General features: G+C 42.9%; 1 protein-coding gene across 1 annotated transcript in view; it reads right to left on the minus strand.

Moving 5' to 3' along the window:
- Positions 1-21,262, minus strand: part of LOC122944549 (squalene synthase-like) — a 68,888-nt gene extending 47,626 nt beyond the window's left edge. The window contains exon 1 of the mRNA XM_044302950.1: positions 21,141-21,262. Within this exon, the coding sequence (XP_044158885.1) occupies positions 21,141-21,239 (99 nt within the window). The 5' untranslated portion in view covers positions 21,240-21,262. The remainder of the gene's footprint in view (positions 1-21,140) is intronic.
- Between the last annotated feature and the right edge of the window lie 352 nt (positions 21,263-21,614).

Below are 21,614 nucleotides of genomic sequence, written 5' to 3' on the forward strand. Positions count from 1 at the left end.
CACCGCAGAACGTCTTGGATGATGATGATGAAACGCAGGAGCCAACTGCTATGGCTTTCTGCAGTCTGCAGACTGACAAGGAGGGCAGGGGTGAGGAGTGGGTGGAAGATGATGTAGAGGACGACGAGGTCCTCTACCGCACATGGAATCAAGGTCATGCGAGTGACCTGTGTAGTTCAGAGGAAGAGGCACAGCAAGAGGGAGCAGGGTGCAAAAGCGGAGTGGCCGTCCCCTAGACAGTATGCCTGCTACTGCCCACCGCACCAAGGGACCGAGCACACCAAAGCCAGCTCCAAGGAGTTCCCTGGCATGGCAGTTCTTCAGACAATGTGCTGACGACAAGACACGAGAGGTTTGCACGCTGTGCAATCAGATCCTGAAGCGAGGCATAAATGTTCTAAACCTGAGCACAACCTGCATGACCAGGCATCTAAGCATGAGCTGCAGTGGAGTAGACACCTCAAAAACCAAGAAAGGTCTCTGGCTCCTCCTGCTTCCTCTTCTGCTGCAGTCTCGGCCTCTTCATCCCCCTCTGGAGTGACAGTGCCACCTTCCACCCCACAAACAGAGGATGTGGCAGCAACGCCACCACCTCGGTTACCAAGCATCTCAGCAATGTCCCATGGAAGCGTTCAGCTGTCTATCTCCCAAACACTGGAGCGAAAAAGGAAGTACCCCCCTACCAACCCGCGATCCCTGACCCTAAATGCCAGCATTTCCAAATTCCTGGACTTTGAAATGCTGTCATTCTGTCTGGTGGACACAGACAGTTTTAAGAATCTGATGGCGGTGGCTGTCCCACAGTATGTTGTGCCTAACCACCACTACTTTTACAGGTGAGCCATCCCTTCCCTGCACAACCAAGTGGGGGACAAACTCAGGTGTGCACTGCGCAACGCCATCTGTGGCAAGGTCCACATAACTACAGATACGTGGACCAGTAAGCATGGTCAGGGACGTTCTCTCTAACTGCACACTGGGTAAATGCAGTAGCGGCTGGGCCTGAGGTGGATAGCAGTTTGGTGCATGTCCTTCCACCACCGAGGATTGCAGGGAGTTTCTCTTTGCCTCCTGTTGCTTCCTCATCCACTACCACCTTCTTATCCGGTCAGCGTAACACCTTCACCACCAACTTCAGCACAGCCAGGGGTAAACAACAGCAGGCAGTTTTAAAACGTATCTGTTTGGGGGACAAACCGCGCAGGAGCTGTGGACGGGCATGGAACAACAGACCGATGAGTGGTTGGTGCCAGTAAGCCTCAAGCCCGGCTGGTGGTGTGCGATAATGGGCGAAATCTCGTAGCAGCTCTGGGCCTAGCCAGTTTGACGCACATCCCTTGCCTGGTGCATGTGCTAAATTTGGTGGTGCAGAAATTCCAGAAAAATTACCCCAATATGTCAGAGCTGATGCAGAAAGTGCGGGCCATCTGTGCGCGCTTTCGGCGTTCTCACCCTGCTGCTGCTCTCCCGCTGCATCGTTAATAAAATAAGAAATCACAATGAAATATCCTATTCGACCGGCCTCTCCTATCAGTGCAAGAGGACATCGGGGAAAATAAATCTATATATAAAGAGGCGCTTAAATGTCAAAAATCACATCCTCTCAGCTGGAAGATAGTCACTGAAAAAAATTGTATGAATCCAAAAGCAAGATGTTTTAAATCGCTAAAAAACAAAACACAGAATTAGACTTACCGGTAATTCTGTTTCCTTGGATCCACCATGACAGCATATATAGAGAGATTGACCCTTGACCTCTGTAGGAGCAGGAACAGAGAAAGTTTAAATTGCCCCCTCCCATCAGTGTTTTCCAAATTACTGTAGTGATCTTACCTTGTCCGATGAGTATTCACTTCATACCTATACATTTTTATTTTTTGTGGGAGGGATATACAAGTGTCGTCATGGTGGATTCAAGAAAACAGAATTACCGGTAAGTCTAATTCCGGTTTTCCATTTCCATCCACATGACGGCATACACTACATAGATAACTAACCGATTACCAATCGAGGGGGCTACTGCTTGCAGCACTTTCCGACCAAATGCCAGGTCCGTGGAAACAGAAAGATTAAAGGCTATGTACACCTCTGGGGGGGCAATCTTTTTTTTTTATGATTGCACTGTACTCATTTTCTGCTAAAAATCTATTTATTTATTTTTAAATCGGTCTTTATTACAAATATGGAGCCCTTTTTTCTGTACAGGGCACAAATGCTCTTAGAGGGATGTGAATATTCTTCATGCTCGGTCAGCCAGCTCTGACGGGCTCCTTATCTCTGCTCTCACATATTATAAAAACTCATTATAGCTCAGTTCTTATCTTACTGATAGGAATGTGGATTAAATAAGTATTTATCACCTCTCAGTAAATTAGAGATAAGGGTTATTAGATGACCAACACAAAGTGAAAGTAAAAAAGTATGATTCACACAGCTGGACAGTTAACCCCTTTGTGACAGAACGGCTCAATATTTTTAATTAAAAAAAATATTATGAAAAATTTGCCTCCGAAGGTGTACATAGCCTTTAAGTCTATAATGTTTCACCAATGAACTCCGGCTGGGCCATGCTGCTGCTTTGCAGATCTGATCTAGAGAGGCTACAGCTTTTTCTGATTAGGAGGAGGCTATTGCCCTAGTAGAATGAGCTTTAATTCCAGCAGGACAGGAAAGTCATAGAAAACACTCAGGGGGTCATTTATTAATTCTTAATATCCCCTACAGCCGGCAGTGGAACTGTCAGAGTTATGTAGAGACACCAGCCTCTACATAACTTCGGTGGATCCACTGCCGCTTCTAAATGTTAGAGAGCTTCCTAACTGTCTTACATCTAGACCATTTTCTACACCTAATGCCTCATTCATACATCTGTGTTTTGATCAGCAATTTCCATCAGTGATTTTGAGGCAAAACCAGGTGCCGCTCTAAACACAGGACAGGTGAAGATCTTTACCTTATTTCTTATGTCTGGAGGCTCCACTCCTGGTTTGGCCTTACAATCACCGTTCGAAATCCCTGACCAAAACATGGTCTGCAAGCCTGTCCCCGCGCGCATCGTGAGCGGGGATGTCGCAGATTGCAGCGCAAAAACCTTTGTGACGCAAACTGCGCCAGAAATACACCTAAATATAGGCATATTTCTGATCATAAATGACCCACTCAGTGCTGACATCTGTACTGTGAGTGCTGGGTTTTAAACCTAGGTCTAGTCCTTGTTGTAGAAAATCTAAGATTCTTTGTATAAGGCATCTTAAACACGAGCGAGTTTTCAGCGCGGGTGTAATGCGTGATGTGAACGCATAGCACCCACACTGAATCCTGACCCATTCATTTCAATGGGTCTGCGTACATGAGCATTTTTTTTTTTTCACGCATCAGTTCTGCAACATGTTCTATATTCAGCGTTTTTCACGCAGCCCTGGCCCTATAGAAGTGGATGGGGCTTCAGTGAAAAATGCATTGCATCCGGAAGCAAGTGCGGATGCGATGCGTTTTTCACTAATGGTTGCTAAGAGATGTTGTTTGTAAACCTTCAGTTTTTTTTTTTTTTTTAATCACGCGTGTGAAAAACGCATTGCACCCACGCGGAAAAAACTGAACGCAATCGCAGACAAAACTGACTGAACTTGCTTTCAAAATGGTGCGAGTTTCCCTGAAAGCATCTGGACCAAATCCATCACGCTTGTGTGAAAGGGGCCTAACTGGTCCAAATCTGTAAGGAAATTTGTCCCCTGTCCAACTGCTAAATCTCTCCAGATTTTAAAAAAGGTATATGGCTGATGCAACCTTCTTCCTGATAGCTTTCAGAGTAGAAATTGCCCGTTGTTTTAAGATGTTGCTTTCAAGATACAGGTTGTCTACCTGAATATCTACGGATTAGGGTGACTAATCGACTCCTGGAGTGTTATATCTTCTGGACAGGGAAGAATCCATGGATCTTTTGCCATCTTCTTCAGGAGTGAAAAGCAACGTCTCTTTGGCCAGTAAGGTATGATCATACCTTACTGGCCAAAGAGACGTTGCTTTTCACTCCTGAAGTAGATGGCAAAAGAAGATCCATGGATTCTTCCCTGTCCATAAGATATAACACTATGGATTCTTCCCTGTCCAGAAGATATAAAAAGTTACCGGATATTGTATAACTTTTTGGATGACACGTGGAATTAATGGAAAAGGTGGGAAGGCATATGCTATATCCCATGTCCATTTTAGGGAAAAACCTCTAATGCCCATGGTAGCTTCTACACTCCCTGGCAGATCTTTGACTGAATTCCTGTACTGTAGGATGTAATCTGAAATTCCTTTGGAGGGGCTGAAGAGAATTGTATTCTGTAGTCCCCAGTTTATGAGGTCTAAAGCCCAGGAGTTTGATGTTGTGGATTCCTATGCTGGTAAAAACCTCTTCAGCCTTTCTCCTACTCATTGATTGTCGGCATATTTTGTAGGTTGAGGAGGAAACCTCTCAACTCCATCTCCCTGGAAAGGCTGTTTCCTCGTTTCCTTCTCTTCTTGAAACCCCCTCTTTTTGTCAGCCGCTTTTTCTACACTTTTGTCAAGTACTGGACCAAAAACAATTCAACTAAAAAAAAAAAAAAAAAAAAAAAAAAAGCTATTGAACATAATTTTGCTTTTGATGTTTTATCGCCTGACTCAGCTGAGGAGCCCACAAGAAATGCCATAGCTCATTTTAGGAGAGAGATGGATTCAATCATTTCATCCCTGGGTGTCTTATTTCTTAAATGGTTATCAAGCTTGTTTAACCAGAAGTGCATGGCTCTAGCTACTGAAGTGGCGGCTATATTTGTTTTCATGCCAAACATAGATGCATCACAGGCCTTCCTCAGTAAAACAATCAATTTTTCTTTCCATAGGATCGCATAACTTGGAAGAGAACTCAAATGGTAAGGATGTCTTTACCACCTGTACATCGATCTTTGGCACTTCAAAGATTTTAGATTTGGAATGATCAAATAAAGGTCTATTCCTGAACTCCCTGGATACCCCCGATCTCTTTTCAGGGTCTAGCCATTCATCCAGAATCATATCATTTACATCTTCATTAATTGGGAACTGTGACGAATACCACGACTCGTGCCCGTCTGACGTCACCTACGTCGAGCTCACAAGACGCGGTATGGTCACGGGTTACCAAAGCGTGACGTTACGCCCTCCAGAGGAGCAGGTAAGGTCAGCTTGGTACAGTTTACACAGACACCTCCTGTCCACGCTGGCACAGAGAGGCAACAAGCTGAGAGAGCCTTTTCACTGCCGCAGTAAAAACAGCGCTGCCTCAGCTCGGGTAACTGCCACTAGCTTCTCGTTTGATATAAGCCCGGTCCGCTAACGGGATTATATAGGGTGAGAAACCAACCTGGGGTAGCTTATAACTAGGCCAAAACACGGACGTGGGGATTCGTGATCGAGATACAAGATTAAATTATATGTTTAATCGCCTTAAGGGCACACTAGATATAACACAATACATGGAGAATATATACAGTGGTTTGAGGTTACAGATACAGGTGATCTAGGTACAACAGCGTTAAGAAGAACGATAAGTCAGTTTACCAGATACAGTTGCAAGAAAAGGTATGTGAACCCTTTGGAATGATATGGATTTCTGCACAAATTGGTCATAAAATCTGATCTTCATCTAAGTCACAACAATGGACAATCACAGTCTGCTTAAACTAATAACACAAAGAATTAAATGTTACCATGTAAACATTCACAGTGCAGGTGGAAAAAGTATGTGAACCCCTACATTAATGACATCTCCAAGAGCCAATTGGAGTGAGGAGTCAGCCAACTGGAGTCCAATCAGTGGGATGAGATTGGAGTTGTTGGTTACAACTGCCCTGCAAGAAAAAAACAAAAAAAATAAAACAAACACACACACACACACACACACACACACACACACACACCAGTTCTGGGTTTGCTTTTCACAACAAGAATTGCCTGATGTGAATGATGCCTCGCACAAAAGAGATCTCAGAAGACCTACGATTAAGAATTGTTGACTTGCATAAAAGCTGGAAAGGGTTATAAAAGTATCTCCAAAAGCCTTGCTGTTCATCAGTCCAGACAAATTGTCTATAAATGGAGAAAGTTCAGCACTGCTGCTACTCTCCCTAGGGGTGGCCGTCCTGTAAAGATGACTGCAAGAGCACAGCGCAGACTGCTCAATGAGGTGAAGAAGAATCCTAGAGTGTCAGCTAAAGACTTACAAAAGTCTCTGGCATATGCCAACATCCCTGTTAGCGAATCTACGATACGTAAAACACTAAACAAGAATGGATTTCATGGGAGGATACCACAGAGGAAGCCACTGCTGTCAAAAAAAAAAAAAAAAAAAAAAAACACACACCTTCTGGAGTGGCCCAGTCAGAGTCCTGACCTCAACCCAATTGAGAGCTGTGGCATGGCCTCAAGAAAGCGGTTCACACCAGACATCCCAAGAATATTGCTGAACTGAAACAGTTCTGCAAAGAGGAATGGTCAAGAATTACTCCTGACCATTGTGCACATCTGATCTGCAACTACAGGAAAAGTTTGGTTGAAGTTATTGCTGCCAAAGGAGGTTTAACCAGTTATTAAATCCAAGGGTTCACATACTTTTTCCAAGTGCACTGCGAATGTTTACATGGTGTGTTCAATAAAAACATGGCAACATTTAATTCTTTGTGTGTTATTCGTTTAAGCAGACTGTGATTGTCTATTGTTGTGACTTAGATGAAGATCAGATCACATTTTATGACCAATTTGTGCAGAAATCCATATCATTCCAAAGGGTTCACATACGTTTTCTTGCAATTGTATATGAGTCCTTTGGGAAGTGATGAGTTCTAGGATGGTGGAATAGTCCTTAGCTACAGTGACGTGGGGGGGGGGGGGGGGGGAGGGTGATGTCAGCGGTTTCCAGGTCTCTCCAAACACATTTGCACAATGTGACCCCTTTCAGAAAAACACACCGCCCGCTGGCTTGCATGGGCTTAATGACTTGTAGCCAGCCACTCCCCTCCCCGCCTATGGGTAGGGTACACCCCATCCTACTCTGGTGCTGGCAGCAAATGACCCATAAAACCACTTAGGGCTCATAGCCCCAGACCAGAATGTCGCAGGAAGATGGTTCCGGGCACAATAGATCCGCCTGGCTTCCGGCTACAACTAGAGTCCAAACATGGCACCGTTAGTTGGTTTCTGTGGGGAGATATGGCCATCTTCCTTCCATGGCATCCCCTCCGTAAACAAAGACCATGGGTATGTTCATCGTGGCCACAAATATGTATCCGGTTTGCGCCTGCGATGGCCGGGCGATTCATAATTCCTTATGAAATGTAGGTGCCAACATGTCTGGGAGGTATCATTGATCCTGGCAAGGGCTGATACCTCCTGCTGGGGGTTTTCCTGCAGGATCCACGCTGTCTGACTGTAGGTGTGAAATGTAATCAAATGTGGCCTGCTAGACGTTTTCTGCTATCTGGCTGCGGATTTGAAGCAGGGCCCTCCTTGTGGAGCTTGATTTACTCTGCCATCTTTCAGCAAATAGTGGGTGTGAGGACATGGATGACAGTAAATATTAATCCATATTCCTGAACACATTAGCAAGTTTTTAGCACGTAATCCCTCAAACATTTCATCTTGAACCTCCTCAATTTCCATTGTTGATCTTATGACTTAATTTGTCCATTTCATCCATAGAGAAATACTTTTCATCATCAATTATTGGAGGTGGAAGCTTCCTTTCCATCTCCTCCGGCTCTGGGGAAGATTGGGGGGAGGGGGGGGGGGGGGGGGGGGGGGGGGTCGGACAGCCTGGGGCATTTAGGAGGTATAACACTTGGGTTCGTTCACACAACCGCAAGGTCCACAATGCACGGGCACCGACTGTGGCCCAGCCATATGGGGATCGTGGACCCATTCACTTGAATGGGTCCACGATCCCTCCGTTCTGCAAAAAGATAGAACATGCGCTATCTTTTTGCGGTGCGGAGGCACAGAACGGAACCCCAGAAAGCACTCTGTAGTGCTTCCATAGTGTTCAGTATCTCCGGATTTGCGGACCCATTGAAGTGAATGGGTTCGCATCCGTGATGCGGAATGCACACGGAACGGTGCCCATGTATTGTGGGTCCGCAATATGGCAACGGGCAGCACACGTTCATGTGAGTGAGCCCTTAGACTGGGACCCCTCAAGGAGGCTAGGGAGAATTTAACGTCTTTGTGGATCAAAGATTTAAAATCTTCCATGATAGTTGCTCTTCTTTAATAAGGTTAGAAATGCAAACTTTGCATACCGTATTTTTCGCCCCATAAGACGCACTTTTTCTTCCCCCAAAATGGGGGAGAAATGCGCCTGCGTCTTATGGGGCGAATGCTGCCAGTTTTACATCGCAAGCTGCGATGTATGGGCAGAGCGGGGACTCGGGGGAGGGACTGGGAGGAGCTGGGGGCCGGCAATAGCGCCGGGGCGGTGCAGTCAGTGTAGTATAGCACCGCCCCGCCGCTCCGGTATAAGATCTCAAATTCAAGTAATAGATATTAAACATGCCCCCCAACTGCTATTACTACCTTACATCCTAATCCTTCTGTAGAATTCAGGCCGGGCGGGCGGCAGCGTAACTCGTGTCACGTGCCTGCGCCGCCTACTTTATGAATGAAGTAGGCGGCGCAGGCAAGTGACGTCAGTGAGACGCGCCGGCCGCCCGGCCTGAATTTTACAGAAGCGATTACCGTAGGATGTGAGGTAGTAATAGGAGTTGGGGGGCATGTTTAATATCTATTAATTCAATGTGACATCTTATATTTGTACGGCGGCGGCAGGGGATGGGGATTCGGATCGCGATCTGTGGATGGCACTGTTACAGGGGGGGGGGGTGATCTGTGAATGGCACTGTTATGGGCTGGGGGGTCTGTGGATGGCACATACGGTATATAACCGTGCCATCCACAGATCCCCCTGTACCAGTGTCATCCACAGATCCCCCCCATAACAGTGTCAGTCATCCACAGATCCCCCCCCATAACAGTGTCAGTCATCCACAGATCCCCCCCCATAACAGTGTCCGTCATCCACTGATCCCCCATAACAGTGTCAGTCATCCACTGATCCCCCCCCATAACAGTGTCAGTCATCCACAGATCCCCAGTAATAGTGCCATCCACAGACCACCATTAGTTCCAAACCCACAGCACACCTTTCGGTTAAAAATATTTTTTTTCTTATTTTCCTCCCCAAAAACCTAGGTGCGTCTTATGGGCCGGTGCGTCCTATAGGGCGAAAAATACGGTAATTTCTTTTTGCAATTTTCCCAAATTTTGTTTGCAGAAGTTGCACACTTGAGGAATTTAGGCTTAGTTCTGGTCTCTTTAACCCCCTATTAAGAGAACACACAGAAATTATTAAAAATGGTCAGATTTTATATTTTTCAGACTGGATTTGTAAACTCTTTTACTGTAAACACAAAATTTACATGCCTTACACATTACAGTCCTCAACATTGAAACTGCAACACAAAGAAAAGTCATGAAATTATGGAAATCACAGGATCAATAGACATGCTAATGATATGTAAATGCAAAAAAAATTGTAACAAAAAATTCAAAACATCTCGATTTATTCAGTATGGAGAAGCTCTACATGCAGAAATACACACACTTACACACCTTGGCATGCTATCATTGAAGTTATTAATGGATGTCGGAGGAAGGCTCTGCCACGCTTAATGCACTTGGGCGCACAAATCAAGATCTGCTGCTGCCAGCTCCCTTAGCAATTGCCAATCAATGACATCCTATAGACCAGTGTTCTTCAATTCCAGTCCTCAGGATCAAGTTTTTGGAATGTCCTTAGTATTGAGCAAGTGATATAATTAGGGCTGCAACGATTAATCAAAGTTATTGATAATATTCGATAACTGGGGAGGCGGGATCTATGGATGACACTATATAGCATCGTATGCTATATAGCGCCATCCACAGATCATCCCCCATAATTTGTCTTTACATTGTAATGCAAAATTTTAATAATTATGCAACTCCTAAACTTGTCTTAATATGGCCTTTGAACATAATTTTTCAAGTAAAATCATATAAACCCCTTTTATTGTCATTTTGGTGTTTTTTTCCCCCGATTAATCAATTAGTTGTCGATTTTAAGTTATTCAAATAGTTAGCTGCAGCCCTTGATATAATTAATTAGTGTTAATGCATCAGGACTTCCCACAGGTATTTATTCTGTGGGATATTCTCAAATCATGACCAGAAGGTGGGCCCCGAGGACTGGCGTTGAGGAACACTGCTGGTATTGATGCAGGGCATGGTAACACTTTGGGTCACGCAGGCTGCTCACCGTAGCACAAGCAACATGTGGCCATTAAGAGACGTTTAAATACTAATGACCCATCCTCTAGATAGGTTATCAGAAACTGATTGTGGTGGTCCGACACCCAGGACCCCTGCCGATGTTTGAGAAGGCACCGGCACTCAAGTAGTGCCCTTCTCTCAGCTTTGCCTCAGTCATGTGACATCACGTTAATCGCTCACGTGGCCTAGGCACAGCTCAGCCCCATAGAAGAGAATGGGGCTGAACGCGATACCAAGCACGGCCACTATACTGTGTACGGCGCTGTGCTTGGTGAGCAGGGAGAAGACAGCGGTGCTCACAGGAGCTGATCGGGCAGGGGTCCTGGGTGTCGTACCCCCACAATAAGATATTGAAGACCTATCCACAGAATAGATGATCAGTATTTAAGTCTTAGAAAACCCTTTTAATCCTAATAGGCAGGTACAGGTCATGCAGACTAACAGGAAGGGTGAAGAGGAGAGTCCTTAAGGGCTGATTGAAACGAATGGCGGTTCCAATGTATTACATAATAAGTGGCCCACCACGTAGGAGCCCTACCCTATATGTAGTGGGCATGCTTTATTAGATAATGGTGTAGAAATGGCACGGCACTCTTGTCTACTCTGTCTTAGGTGCTAGTTGTTATGGCTTCCCAGCCCAATATAAGTAGTAGATATAAACAGCACTCCGATGGTATGCAGAATTCAATCTTTATTCATAAGGCATCTTCACATTCAAGTGAGGTTTCGGCCAAACATGACCTTTTTCAAATACAAATTGCCAGAGAAGTAAATGGGAGAAAGTACATGCAGAAAATTGAGCTCAGGAATGGTGCCCTCACACAGTACAATGACCCCACAGTGGCCCCCTCACACACCCATCATTGCTGGAGCGCAGAGGAGCCAGCAGTCCTTTCATTCACTAACCTCTCTCCCCTTCGGCCCGTTGCAGCAGTGAGACACACATCATGACGGCATCGCTGGGCCGGGAGGAGAGAAGGAGCTGCGGTTAGTGAAAGGACCACCGGCTCCCCTGCACTCAAGCAATGAGCGCTGCCATCTGTATTGATGGTAGTGTCATAGCAGCCGGCCTGGGACCACTCAGAGCTGGACCGCCCCCCTTGGCACGCCACAGTGCAGTGGGCCCCTGCACTTGCCCAAATATACCGGGTGCTGACGCTGGCCCCGAGCCATTATCCTGCTTCCCCTGATGACACTGCCTCAGCAGTGAAACATGTCTGGTGGACGGTAGCACTGATTTCTGCTCATTTTAGCTAGCATGTGATATAAGATAGAGACAAGGGATCTGTCAGAAATATTGGGCAGAAAGAAATCTGTTAAAGGCCTATACATATTAATTCACAGATTGGTATCCGGGCATTATGGTAGCCATTTTGTCTGCTTGATAGAAGGTCAAGGAGAGTTTTTGCTGTTTGGACAAAGACCTAGAGGAAAGAGTCAGGAATAAACAAACACTCATATCGTAAATTGTGGGGGAGTCAGACAGGTACCATAAAGATAGTTCAGGCCTCTACAAAAGATAATGAGCCAGGAATGGAATGTTCTAATGAATGGTTTTTCCTTTCCCAATGAATAGAAAAGGGGTTTATTTAAAAGTTGCCTGATGTAACTTTACTATTCATTGTAGTGATAATAGTGGCAATAATGGGATTATATGCAACATCTATATGCTTATTTTTTGATTAATTGGAGGTAAAATATAAAACCTGTACTTTCAACATATCCAAACTATATTCATTATATATTGTTTGAGTATATACACATTGACTATATATATAATTTTAGTTGGGATATACCAATGTGTAAAAAGTTAATGTTTGGAACTAATTGCCTAATATTTTTTTAAGTATGTGGAGAAAGATTAAGTGCTTTGGTAGATGGTATTAAAGTAGTATATCTAAAAGCAGACTATATGTCTGACAGTCGGTATCCATTAATATCCTTTTTCCCCATATTTAGGGCTTTGTCCAGAGCTTAGGTCAAAGGTCATCTTTCTACTAGATTGTGGTCACGTCACGGGGATGAATTATACTAGTGAGCTCATCAATTTACCACAAATGCCCACCTACCTGTTCTAGATGATTGAATTATGCTAACTTACTCTCCCAGATTCTAACACCCCAATATTTTCTATCGCAATTGCTGCCACCACCTATACTATAAGGCAATAGGGGCCTATACTCACATATTCTCTCAACCCCAAATTAACACTAGTTATCTATATGGGACCTAACATCCTCTGAAACACTACCGGTAACGTTATTCCCGTCGAAAGAGCAAGTTCTATAAGACAACAAGGAAGGAACTTAGCAATTTTTTAAAATTTAATACACAAAAGTGCAATACAAAAAGAAAAAGTGTCAAATGAAAGATAAATATACATCCATAACAATGCAGTAAACAGATAAAATACAGAATACTGGCTTACCGAGATGCAGCAGTTATATTCCAGCTGTGGGGACAGTTGAGGATACGGGCAATCACTCCAATGTGGATCCCTAAAATGGCTGACAATTAACTGTTCCCAACCCCCCATTTCTACCCCCCTCAGCAGAGGGGTGGGCTGTGATGGAACCTCCCTCCTTTCGGTCCGGCCTTCTGGAACATCTGATATTATTCAGGTTTTTGTCCCACATTCCTAAACGTCTGACCGATGTGGTAATATGAATCACTGCAATTTCTCGCCGTATGACAGGGACTGCAGGTACAGGCAAGATCCCATAATCCGAGTCACCCCGGTCATAGACACCAAATATGATCGGGTTATGATTTCCAAAAGGCCAGATCCTGAATACCGAGAAATGCCTCGTGTCCAGAATGGTGTGTCTAGACTCTCCCCGAAGCCCATGTCAGGCTGAACACAATTACTAGGGTTCTGAGGATGTCGGTGTTATGAGGTCAGAGTTTTGGCTTCTGATATTATTTCATCCACCTACTGAATGGCTTAGACCACCTGCTGGGTTAGCAGCCACCATGTCTGGAGTTGCCCTGCATTCTTAGTGCCCCCTTCCAGGTCTTCATTAGTATGCCAATATGGCTTGTAAGTAGCAGGCCAGTGCTAAGTTGAGTTTCCTCTGAGAATGCGGAGTGTCTCACCTTTTTGCAGACTGGTTGGCACAATTTGCATAAGTCCTTAACAGATCAAAAAACACTGACATACAATCAGCTATTGATAATGCAAGTTTAGGAAAATCTAAAAATCTGTCTACCTCAGATTTCATTATACAGATCTTTAGAAAATATTAGAATGAAAAATTAAATGTAATTACCCAAAATTTTACATGGAACACTAGTGTCTCCTTGTGGTGGTGGAGGTGAGTAAGATACCTAGTGCATCGATGCACTATGATGTCATTAGTCACGTAGAAGACCAGACCAAGCCCACCTTCAGGGGGAAGGGTTAAAGATAAAAGATAGTATGGGTCGACAAGGCGGTGGATGGAGGAGACAGAACTAGAGAGACCTGACCATCCCTTGCTTCTGAACTGTGACCGCTGACTTCTTTCAGACAGCTAAATTTTAATTTGCTGGTAAAGTATACATTTCTATCTTTATAGTAAGCAATTGAGAACATCTAACGTTAAGGTTCTTGGAAATGGCTCACCTAACATAGTATGGGTGCGCCTGCTAAAAAGATCCACCCAATCTTCAAAAAGTTACAAATGTTGAAAAATAGATGTAGGGCACACATTGAGTTGGTATTTAACAATGTAAATTTATTGAACATCTCATCTAAAATTGTATAATCTAAAATACAGATAACATATGTAGATAAAAATAAAATAGAAATGTAGTCTCTATAGGTCCTTGACGTACATAAATCCCAATAGGGTGACGATATAAATAGCGAAGTTTGTCTGTTTCACCAACCTGGCCAATTGAAACATGCGTTTCTTTTATGCAGATAGTATTTTTTTTTGTGCTCAATTGTACACACCATAAGAGAACAAATTGCTTTTGAGGTAGTCTATAGTATAATGTATGGTACTTAGATATCGCTGTTTGTATAGAAGTTCAGCGTTAGCTTACTTACTGTTTCGCTGGATTTGCCGGCTAGCTGCATGTATCGTGGCGTCCCATGTGTAGCTTGAATTTTTTGCAGGCAGTGGTCTGGCCTCCAGAGACGTGTTCAGCGGTATGCATCTCACGTGGGACTTGGTGGGATCCTCGGTGGCTAGGTGCGGGTGTGCCGGTACAGTGACTCTCTGGTGGTTAACTTGTGCATATAGTTGGTTTAGCGCAAGACCAGGTTTTCACTCAGTGTATGATTTTTCGGCGTTCCACTTGTAGATCGCGTCACCGATACCCTCTCCCTGTTAATTACCTGAAGCGCTTCAGTTTTCAAATTTGTTGCTTACTTCATGAGAATTATTTAGCACTTACCATACGCGTTTCGGAGTTAGTCCTCAGTGGTCATTTTTCTCATGACTATAGCCAGTTTATATAGGTTCCCAGGTGTGGTTCAAATTAATTCATTTGTGTTGTGTTGAAACTATGGAATGGATTTCTGTATGGCCCTGGTTGGAATCTCAGTATATTGAATGAGATTATATAAAGTATAGACCATGTCGCTCTTGTAGGGTCTAGACCAGGGATGCCCAACCTGCAGCCCTCCAGATGTTGCAAAACTACAACTCCCAGTATGCCCAGACAGACTACAGCCATCATCCTACAGCCAGGCATGATGGGAATTGTAGTTTTACAACGGCTGGAGGGCCGCAGGTTGAGCATCTCTGGTTTAGACTGATTTGAGATCATTTCAACTGCAGTACAAATTATACCTTTCAGTCTTGGGAGGTAAATATATACATTTGATATTTACATTTGTATAAATCTCCAGAAAACCAATTTAAAGTTCTAGTCAATGGTCTGGTCGGATATATTAAATTGGTGGAAGTTTATCATTACTTTGAATCTAATGTTGGCTTATGCCTAAGGGACAAATTTTGCTCACGCGCTGTTAAACTTGGCTTTATGACCATCTGTTGGCTGGGAGAAGTCAAGCGTCAACTCTGAGCCTTTGGCTACTTACTTTGTGGGCCATTGATCAGCTACCCATTTCATTTAAAAAGTTCTTGTATTGGTTGCATTTATATGTTCCAAGTTACCCATGTTTTTCAATTGATCCTTATTCTTTGTATGTCACCAATCTTATATTTTATTATTTTGCACAGATTTTTATTAAAAATATATCTATATTTTGTATACGATTGCATCCCTCTCGTCTTCAACTCAGCGCAAATAACAAACTCATGTTAATTTTGATTTGTGAAAACAAGTTGGGAATCTCCTTCATTACAGATCCTTGCTTGTTTTCATAAACAGAAAACTGTTTATCAGAGCAGTATAAACATTGACAGATCCGGGATGCTGCATGTGATACGCGTGACTGTGTGCACAGCATGGAACCCATGGTTATAAACACTGCACGGCGGGTACAGTATTATCTGGACAAGTCTGAACCGCACGGTTCATTTTTTAATGGGAATTCAATAAAGTCAGTTTACGCGCTCGTTAGCGGGCGGCTGTTGTACCTATGGGGCCCACTTACCTCATTAGGATCTTTTTTCATGTAATAACACAAATGAGCAGCCGTCTCCACTGAAACGTATATTCCCAGCAGCACGATGCCACGTTATACGGGGACGATCCTGCCAGGACACATAATATTCACAGCACCACACACCGCAGGAGGCTCATGGGATTACATATTATTTAGAGAACATTACCCTTTTTCAATAGGAATGCTGCGTCAAAAAGGGACAGGACCCGTCTTTATTCCGCAGTGTGGCTTTTGTGGGGTTGAACATGCGGATTACCCATTGAAAGCACCAAAATACTCCATATAAAAATACCCTAAGGCCCCCTTCACACGGGTATCACGGGTGAGGGCCGGATGCGTTCAGGGTACATTGCGGGAAACCCACGCGAGTAGGTACGCAATTGCAGTTAGTTTTGAAATGCGATTGCGCTCCGATGTTCAGTTTTTTCTGCACGAGTGCAATGCGTTTTGCACGCGCGTGAGAAAAGAACTGAATGTGGTACCCAGACTTCTTCACAGAAGTTCGGTGTTCTGTAGATTATAATGGGGGAAAAAAAAAAATAGCATTCTGTATTAAAGAATGCCAAGTATAATGTTAATTGAGGGTTAAAAATAAAAAAACCATAACTCACCTCATCCACTTGATCACGCAGCCGGCATAGTCTCTTTCAGCATCTGCAAAAAAGGACCTCCGATTACATAATCGCGCTCACCACGTGGTGACGTCAGCACAGATCCTGCTGAATGAAGATAGGACCTGCGCGGACATCACCGCGCTCACCATGTGGTGAGCGCGATTACGTCAAAGGTTCTTTTGCAGGTACTGAAAGAAGATGGCGGCTGCGCGATCAAGTGGATGAGGAGAGTTATGTTTTTTTTTTGTTTTTTTAACCCTCAATTGACATTATACTTAGCATTCTGTATTAAAGAATGCTTTAAATTCTATTTTTTAACCCCTCAATCAACATTTTACTAAGCATTCTGTATTATTAATGCTATTATTTTTCCTTATAACCATATTATAAGGGAAAATAGTGAATTTACTTTAATTGGGTGCGGGATTGCTCATCCCTATCACCTCCTAGTAACCATGCGTGAGGGGAGGGAAAAAAAAAAAAAAAAAAAAAAACCACTGCATCCACACTTGCTTGTGATTTTCAAGCAGCCTCCTTCATTTCTATGGGACCTGCGTCGCGTGAAAAAAAGCAGAATATAGAGCAAGCTGCGATTTTCATGCAACACACAGCCCCATTGAAGTGAATGGGTCCAGATAGTCATCAATGAACACTATGGGCAACTAATAATTGCCAGTCATTGTCACCCAAGGTGACAAAAAATAAAAAAAAAGTTCAAATCACCCCCCTTTCCTTAACCCCTTCCCGACATATGACGTACTATTACGTCATGGAAGTCAGTGACTTCCTGCATTTGGACGTAGTAGTAAGTCATGGTGATTGGGCGGGCACCTGAGCGGTGCGCGCCTGATCACTGCAGGTGTCCGGCAGTCCCTGGTAGCCGGGCACCTGCTGTATCTGCCGGCATGCCAGCGGATTAACCCCCTTCTATGCTGCGGTCAGCGCTGACTGCGACATAGTAGTGGTTTGCTGCGGGTAAAGGAGCGCATCAAGTCCCCGCGCTGCTGTGGCGGGGACCTGATGCATGACAAGGCAGCCTGATCCCGTGCAGAGGCTGCCCAATGCCTTCCACAGCATCTGGACCTATCTTCTACGGGTGCCCGGGAGACCCAGCCTCAGGCAACCTGTTAGTGTATGACTTAGTGAATAGTGTCATACACTAACAGGCAATGCATTAAAATACAGATGTATAGTAAATCATTGCAGCGGGGAATCAGACCCTCAAAAGTTGAAGTCCCAGAGTGGGACAGAAAAAAAACACATCATCGCCACGTCCGTAACAAGCTCTAAAAATATCACATTACCTAACCCCTCAGGTGAGCACAAAAAAAAAAAAGCCATTTTTTGTCACCTTACATCACAAAAATTGCAACATAAAGCGATTAAATAGGAGTATGACCCCCAAAATAGCACCAATCAAACTGTCCCCTCATCCCACAAAAAATGAGATTCTACCCAAGACAATTGGTCAAAAAAATAAAAAAAAATGTAATCGTGAGACAAACATTTTTTGGTTTCAAAAATGCTATTATTGTGTAAAACCTAAATAAAGAAGTATACATATTCGATATTACCACGTCCGTAATGATGTGCTCTATAAAAAGCTCACATGATCGCTGTAAAAATAAACTGTGCCAAAATGAACAATTTTTTGGTCACTATGCCCCATAAAGTGTAATAATGAATGATCAAAAAAAAAAAAAAAGAGAAAAAATATATATATATATATATATATATATATATATATATATATATATATATATATATATATATATATATATATATATATATATATATATACCCAAAAATGGTATCAATAAAACTGGCACCTTATCACCTAGTTTCCCAAATGGGGTCACTTTTTGGGAGTTTCTGCTGTAAGGGTGCATCAGGGGGGCTTCAAATGGGACATGGCATCTAAAACCCAGTCCAGCAAAAACCATATGGCGTTCCTTTTCTGCTGCTTTTTGGTTGCTCTATATTACTCTTTTTGTGAGGCAAGGTAACAAGAAATAACTGTTTTGGCACCGTTTTTATTTTTTGTTATTTACAACATTCATCTGACAGGTTAGATCATGTGATATTTTTATAGACCAGGTTGTCACTGATGCAGCGATACCCAATATGTATACTTTTTATTTATGCAAGTTTTACACAATGATCTATTTTTTTAAACAAAAAAAATAAAAATAAATCATGTTTTAGTGTTTCCATAGTCTGAGAGCCATACTTTTTTCAGTTTTTGGGCGATTACCTTGGGTAGGGTATGATTTTTGCGGGATGAGATGACGGTTTGATTGGCACCATTTTGGGGTGTATATGACTGATCGCTTGCTATTACACTTTTTGTGATGTAGGGTGACAAAAAAAAAAAAAAAAAAGGGTTTATTTAGCACAATTTTTATTTTTTATGGTGTTCATCTGAGGGGTTAGGTCATGTGATATTTTTATAGAGCCGGTTGATACGGACGCAGCGATACCTAATATGTATACTTTTTTTTAACTTTATTTGGGGAAAATGAAGTTTGTTTATTTTTACTTGAAACTTTACTTTTTCAATTTTTGTCCCACTTTGGGACTTGAACTTTTGGGGGGTCTAATCCCTTTACAATGCATTCCAATATTTCTGTATTGGAATACATTGGCTGTATGAGTAATACAGGGGGTCCCCCCCGCGCATTTAGCCAAGGTGCCTTCTCAATGATTTGAGCAGGCGCCTCGTTCCGATCACCGCCCGCCGGTGAACGGAAATACACATGACGTACCGGTACGTCATGTGTCCTGAAGAGGTTAAAAAGTGGGTTTTGGAAATTCTTAAAAATTTCTAAATTTGCTTCTAAACTTTAACGTCCTAAAAAAAAATAAAAAAAATAAAAATATTACATTTACAAAATGATGCCAACAAAGTAGACATATGGGGAATGTTAAGTAATAAATATTTTATGAGGCACCACTTTCTGTTTTAAAAGCAGAAACATTTTTATTTTGAAAATTGTGAATGTTTAATTTTTTTGGATTTTTTCATAAATAAAAAAAGGTAAAATATATTCACTCAAATGTATGACTATCATGAAGTACAATGTGTCACAGGAAAAAAAATAAAAAAAATAATATAATTCTGAATAGCTTGGATAAGTAAAAGTGAATAATAATAATAATAATAATAATAATTATAATAATAATAATAATAATAATTCAAAAGTGCTACACTTCAAATTGGTATCACTAAAAAGAACAGATTGTCCCGCAAGAAATGAGCTCTCACACAGCCCCGTACACATAACTACAAAAAAAGTTAAAGGCATCAGAATACGGATTATACATTTTTTATTTTTTTCCCCCTCAAAAAGGTTAGTTTTTTTTCAGTATATAAAAAAAAAAAAAAAAAAAAAAAAATGTATACAAGTGTAGTATTGCTGCAACCGTACTGAACTGGAGAATAAAGATAACAGGTCAATTTTTCCACATAGTGTAAAAAAATATAAAAAAATAAAAAAAATATAAAATTACCCTTTATCAGAAGGTCATCAAGCGGTTAAAGTAACTGTCATTCTTTTTTTTTGGTAATAGGTAAGGGCAGTGATACTGATCATTTTTGTAATATACTTTAATTACTAAAATTGTACATTTCTATTACAGAAATATCTGTGGAGACTTGCTAACACTGACTGTTAGGGTCCATTCACACGTCCACAATTTCGTTCCGCATTTTGCGGAACGGAATTGCAGACCCATTCATTTCTATGGGGCAGCACGATGTGCTGCCCGGACACGGAATTGCGGACCTGCACTTCCAGGTCCGCAATTCCGTTCCCCAAAAAAATTATAATGTAATATAGAACAAGAATAGGCATTTTCTATTAAGTGACAGCGATGTCCGTGTGTTGCGGATCTGCAAAACACACACGGATGTGTGAATAGACCCTTAGGTTACTTTCACACTAGCGGTAGCGCGGATACAGCAGGCTGTTCCCCTGCCGGAGAAGGCTGCCGCTAGTGTGAAAGTAGCCTTATGTATTCAGAAGACAGGAGTGTTGCTAAGGCTTAAAAAGTGCCCCTTTAGAGCTATTTTTCTAATAGAAATTTACAATTTCAGTAATTAAAGCATATTACAAAAATGGTCAGTATCACTGCTTCTATACATTACAAAAAAATGATTATATATATATATATATATATATATATATATATATATACACACACACACACACACACACAGTTATACTTTAAGGTCTGCAAACCACCATCCCAGTACCCCAGGCGCTGTGATTATCGCTATGAGGGGCCTACAGTACAATATATTATAGCCTGTAATAAGCAGCAGATACTTGGTGTCCACATCACTGTACACACTGCTGACAACCTCTAGGACACAGATGAGACGTAGGACACTGCTGACAACCTCTAGGCCACAGATAAGATGTAGGACACTGCTGACAACCTCTAGGACAGAGATCAGACGTAGGACACTGCTGACAACCTCTAGGACACAGATCAGACGTAGGACACTGCTGACAACCTCTAGGACAGAGATGACACGTAGGACACTGCTGACAACCTATAGACCGGCGCCCCCTCTATATCTGTGCTCTTACCCGGTCCTGCTTAGACAGCACAGCCTGACAGCCGCCCAGCCGGAACCTGACCAGGTTGTAGATCTCCTCCGGGTGTCCTAGAGACCTCAGGAAGTCCATGTCCGCGGTGTACTATCTGTAATGCTCTGCCTCTGCATCCTCACACAAGTCCTTTATATACCCGCCAGCGGTTCATCTCTCTAGCCCCGCCTTCACCTTTCATTCCCGACCAATGGCTGCTCAGCTCCACAGCGGACTGACAACTCTGATTGGAGCAAATGCCAACCAATTAGGGAAGACCTGTTGCCGGGGTAACGCATCGCGCTAGCAGGTGATTGGTTTTGTGGCAATGTGACGGAACATATCTTTGGAAATGTGGGCGGAGCTATACCGGTACTGTGCAATATAATCTATCCTTACAGCGCGCGGGATTTAGACACCGCAGAGTCCTCCTTGTGTCTCAGCGGGCAGAGGCATGCTGGGAATTGTGGTACC

The sequence above is a fragment of the Bufo gargarizans genome, chromosome 8, assembly GCF_014858855.1.
Source record: "Bufo gargarizans isolate SCDJY-AF-19 chromosome 8, ASM1485885v1, whole genome shotgun sequence".
NCBI lineage: Eukaryota > Metazoa > Chordata > Amphibia > Anura > Bufonidae > Bufo > Bufo gargarizans.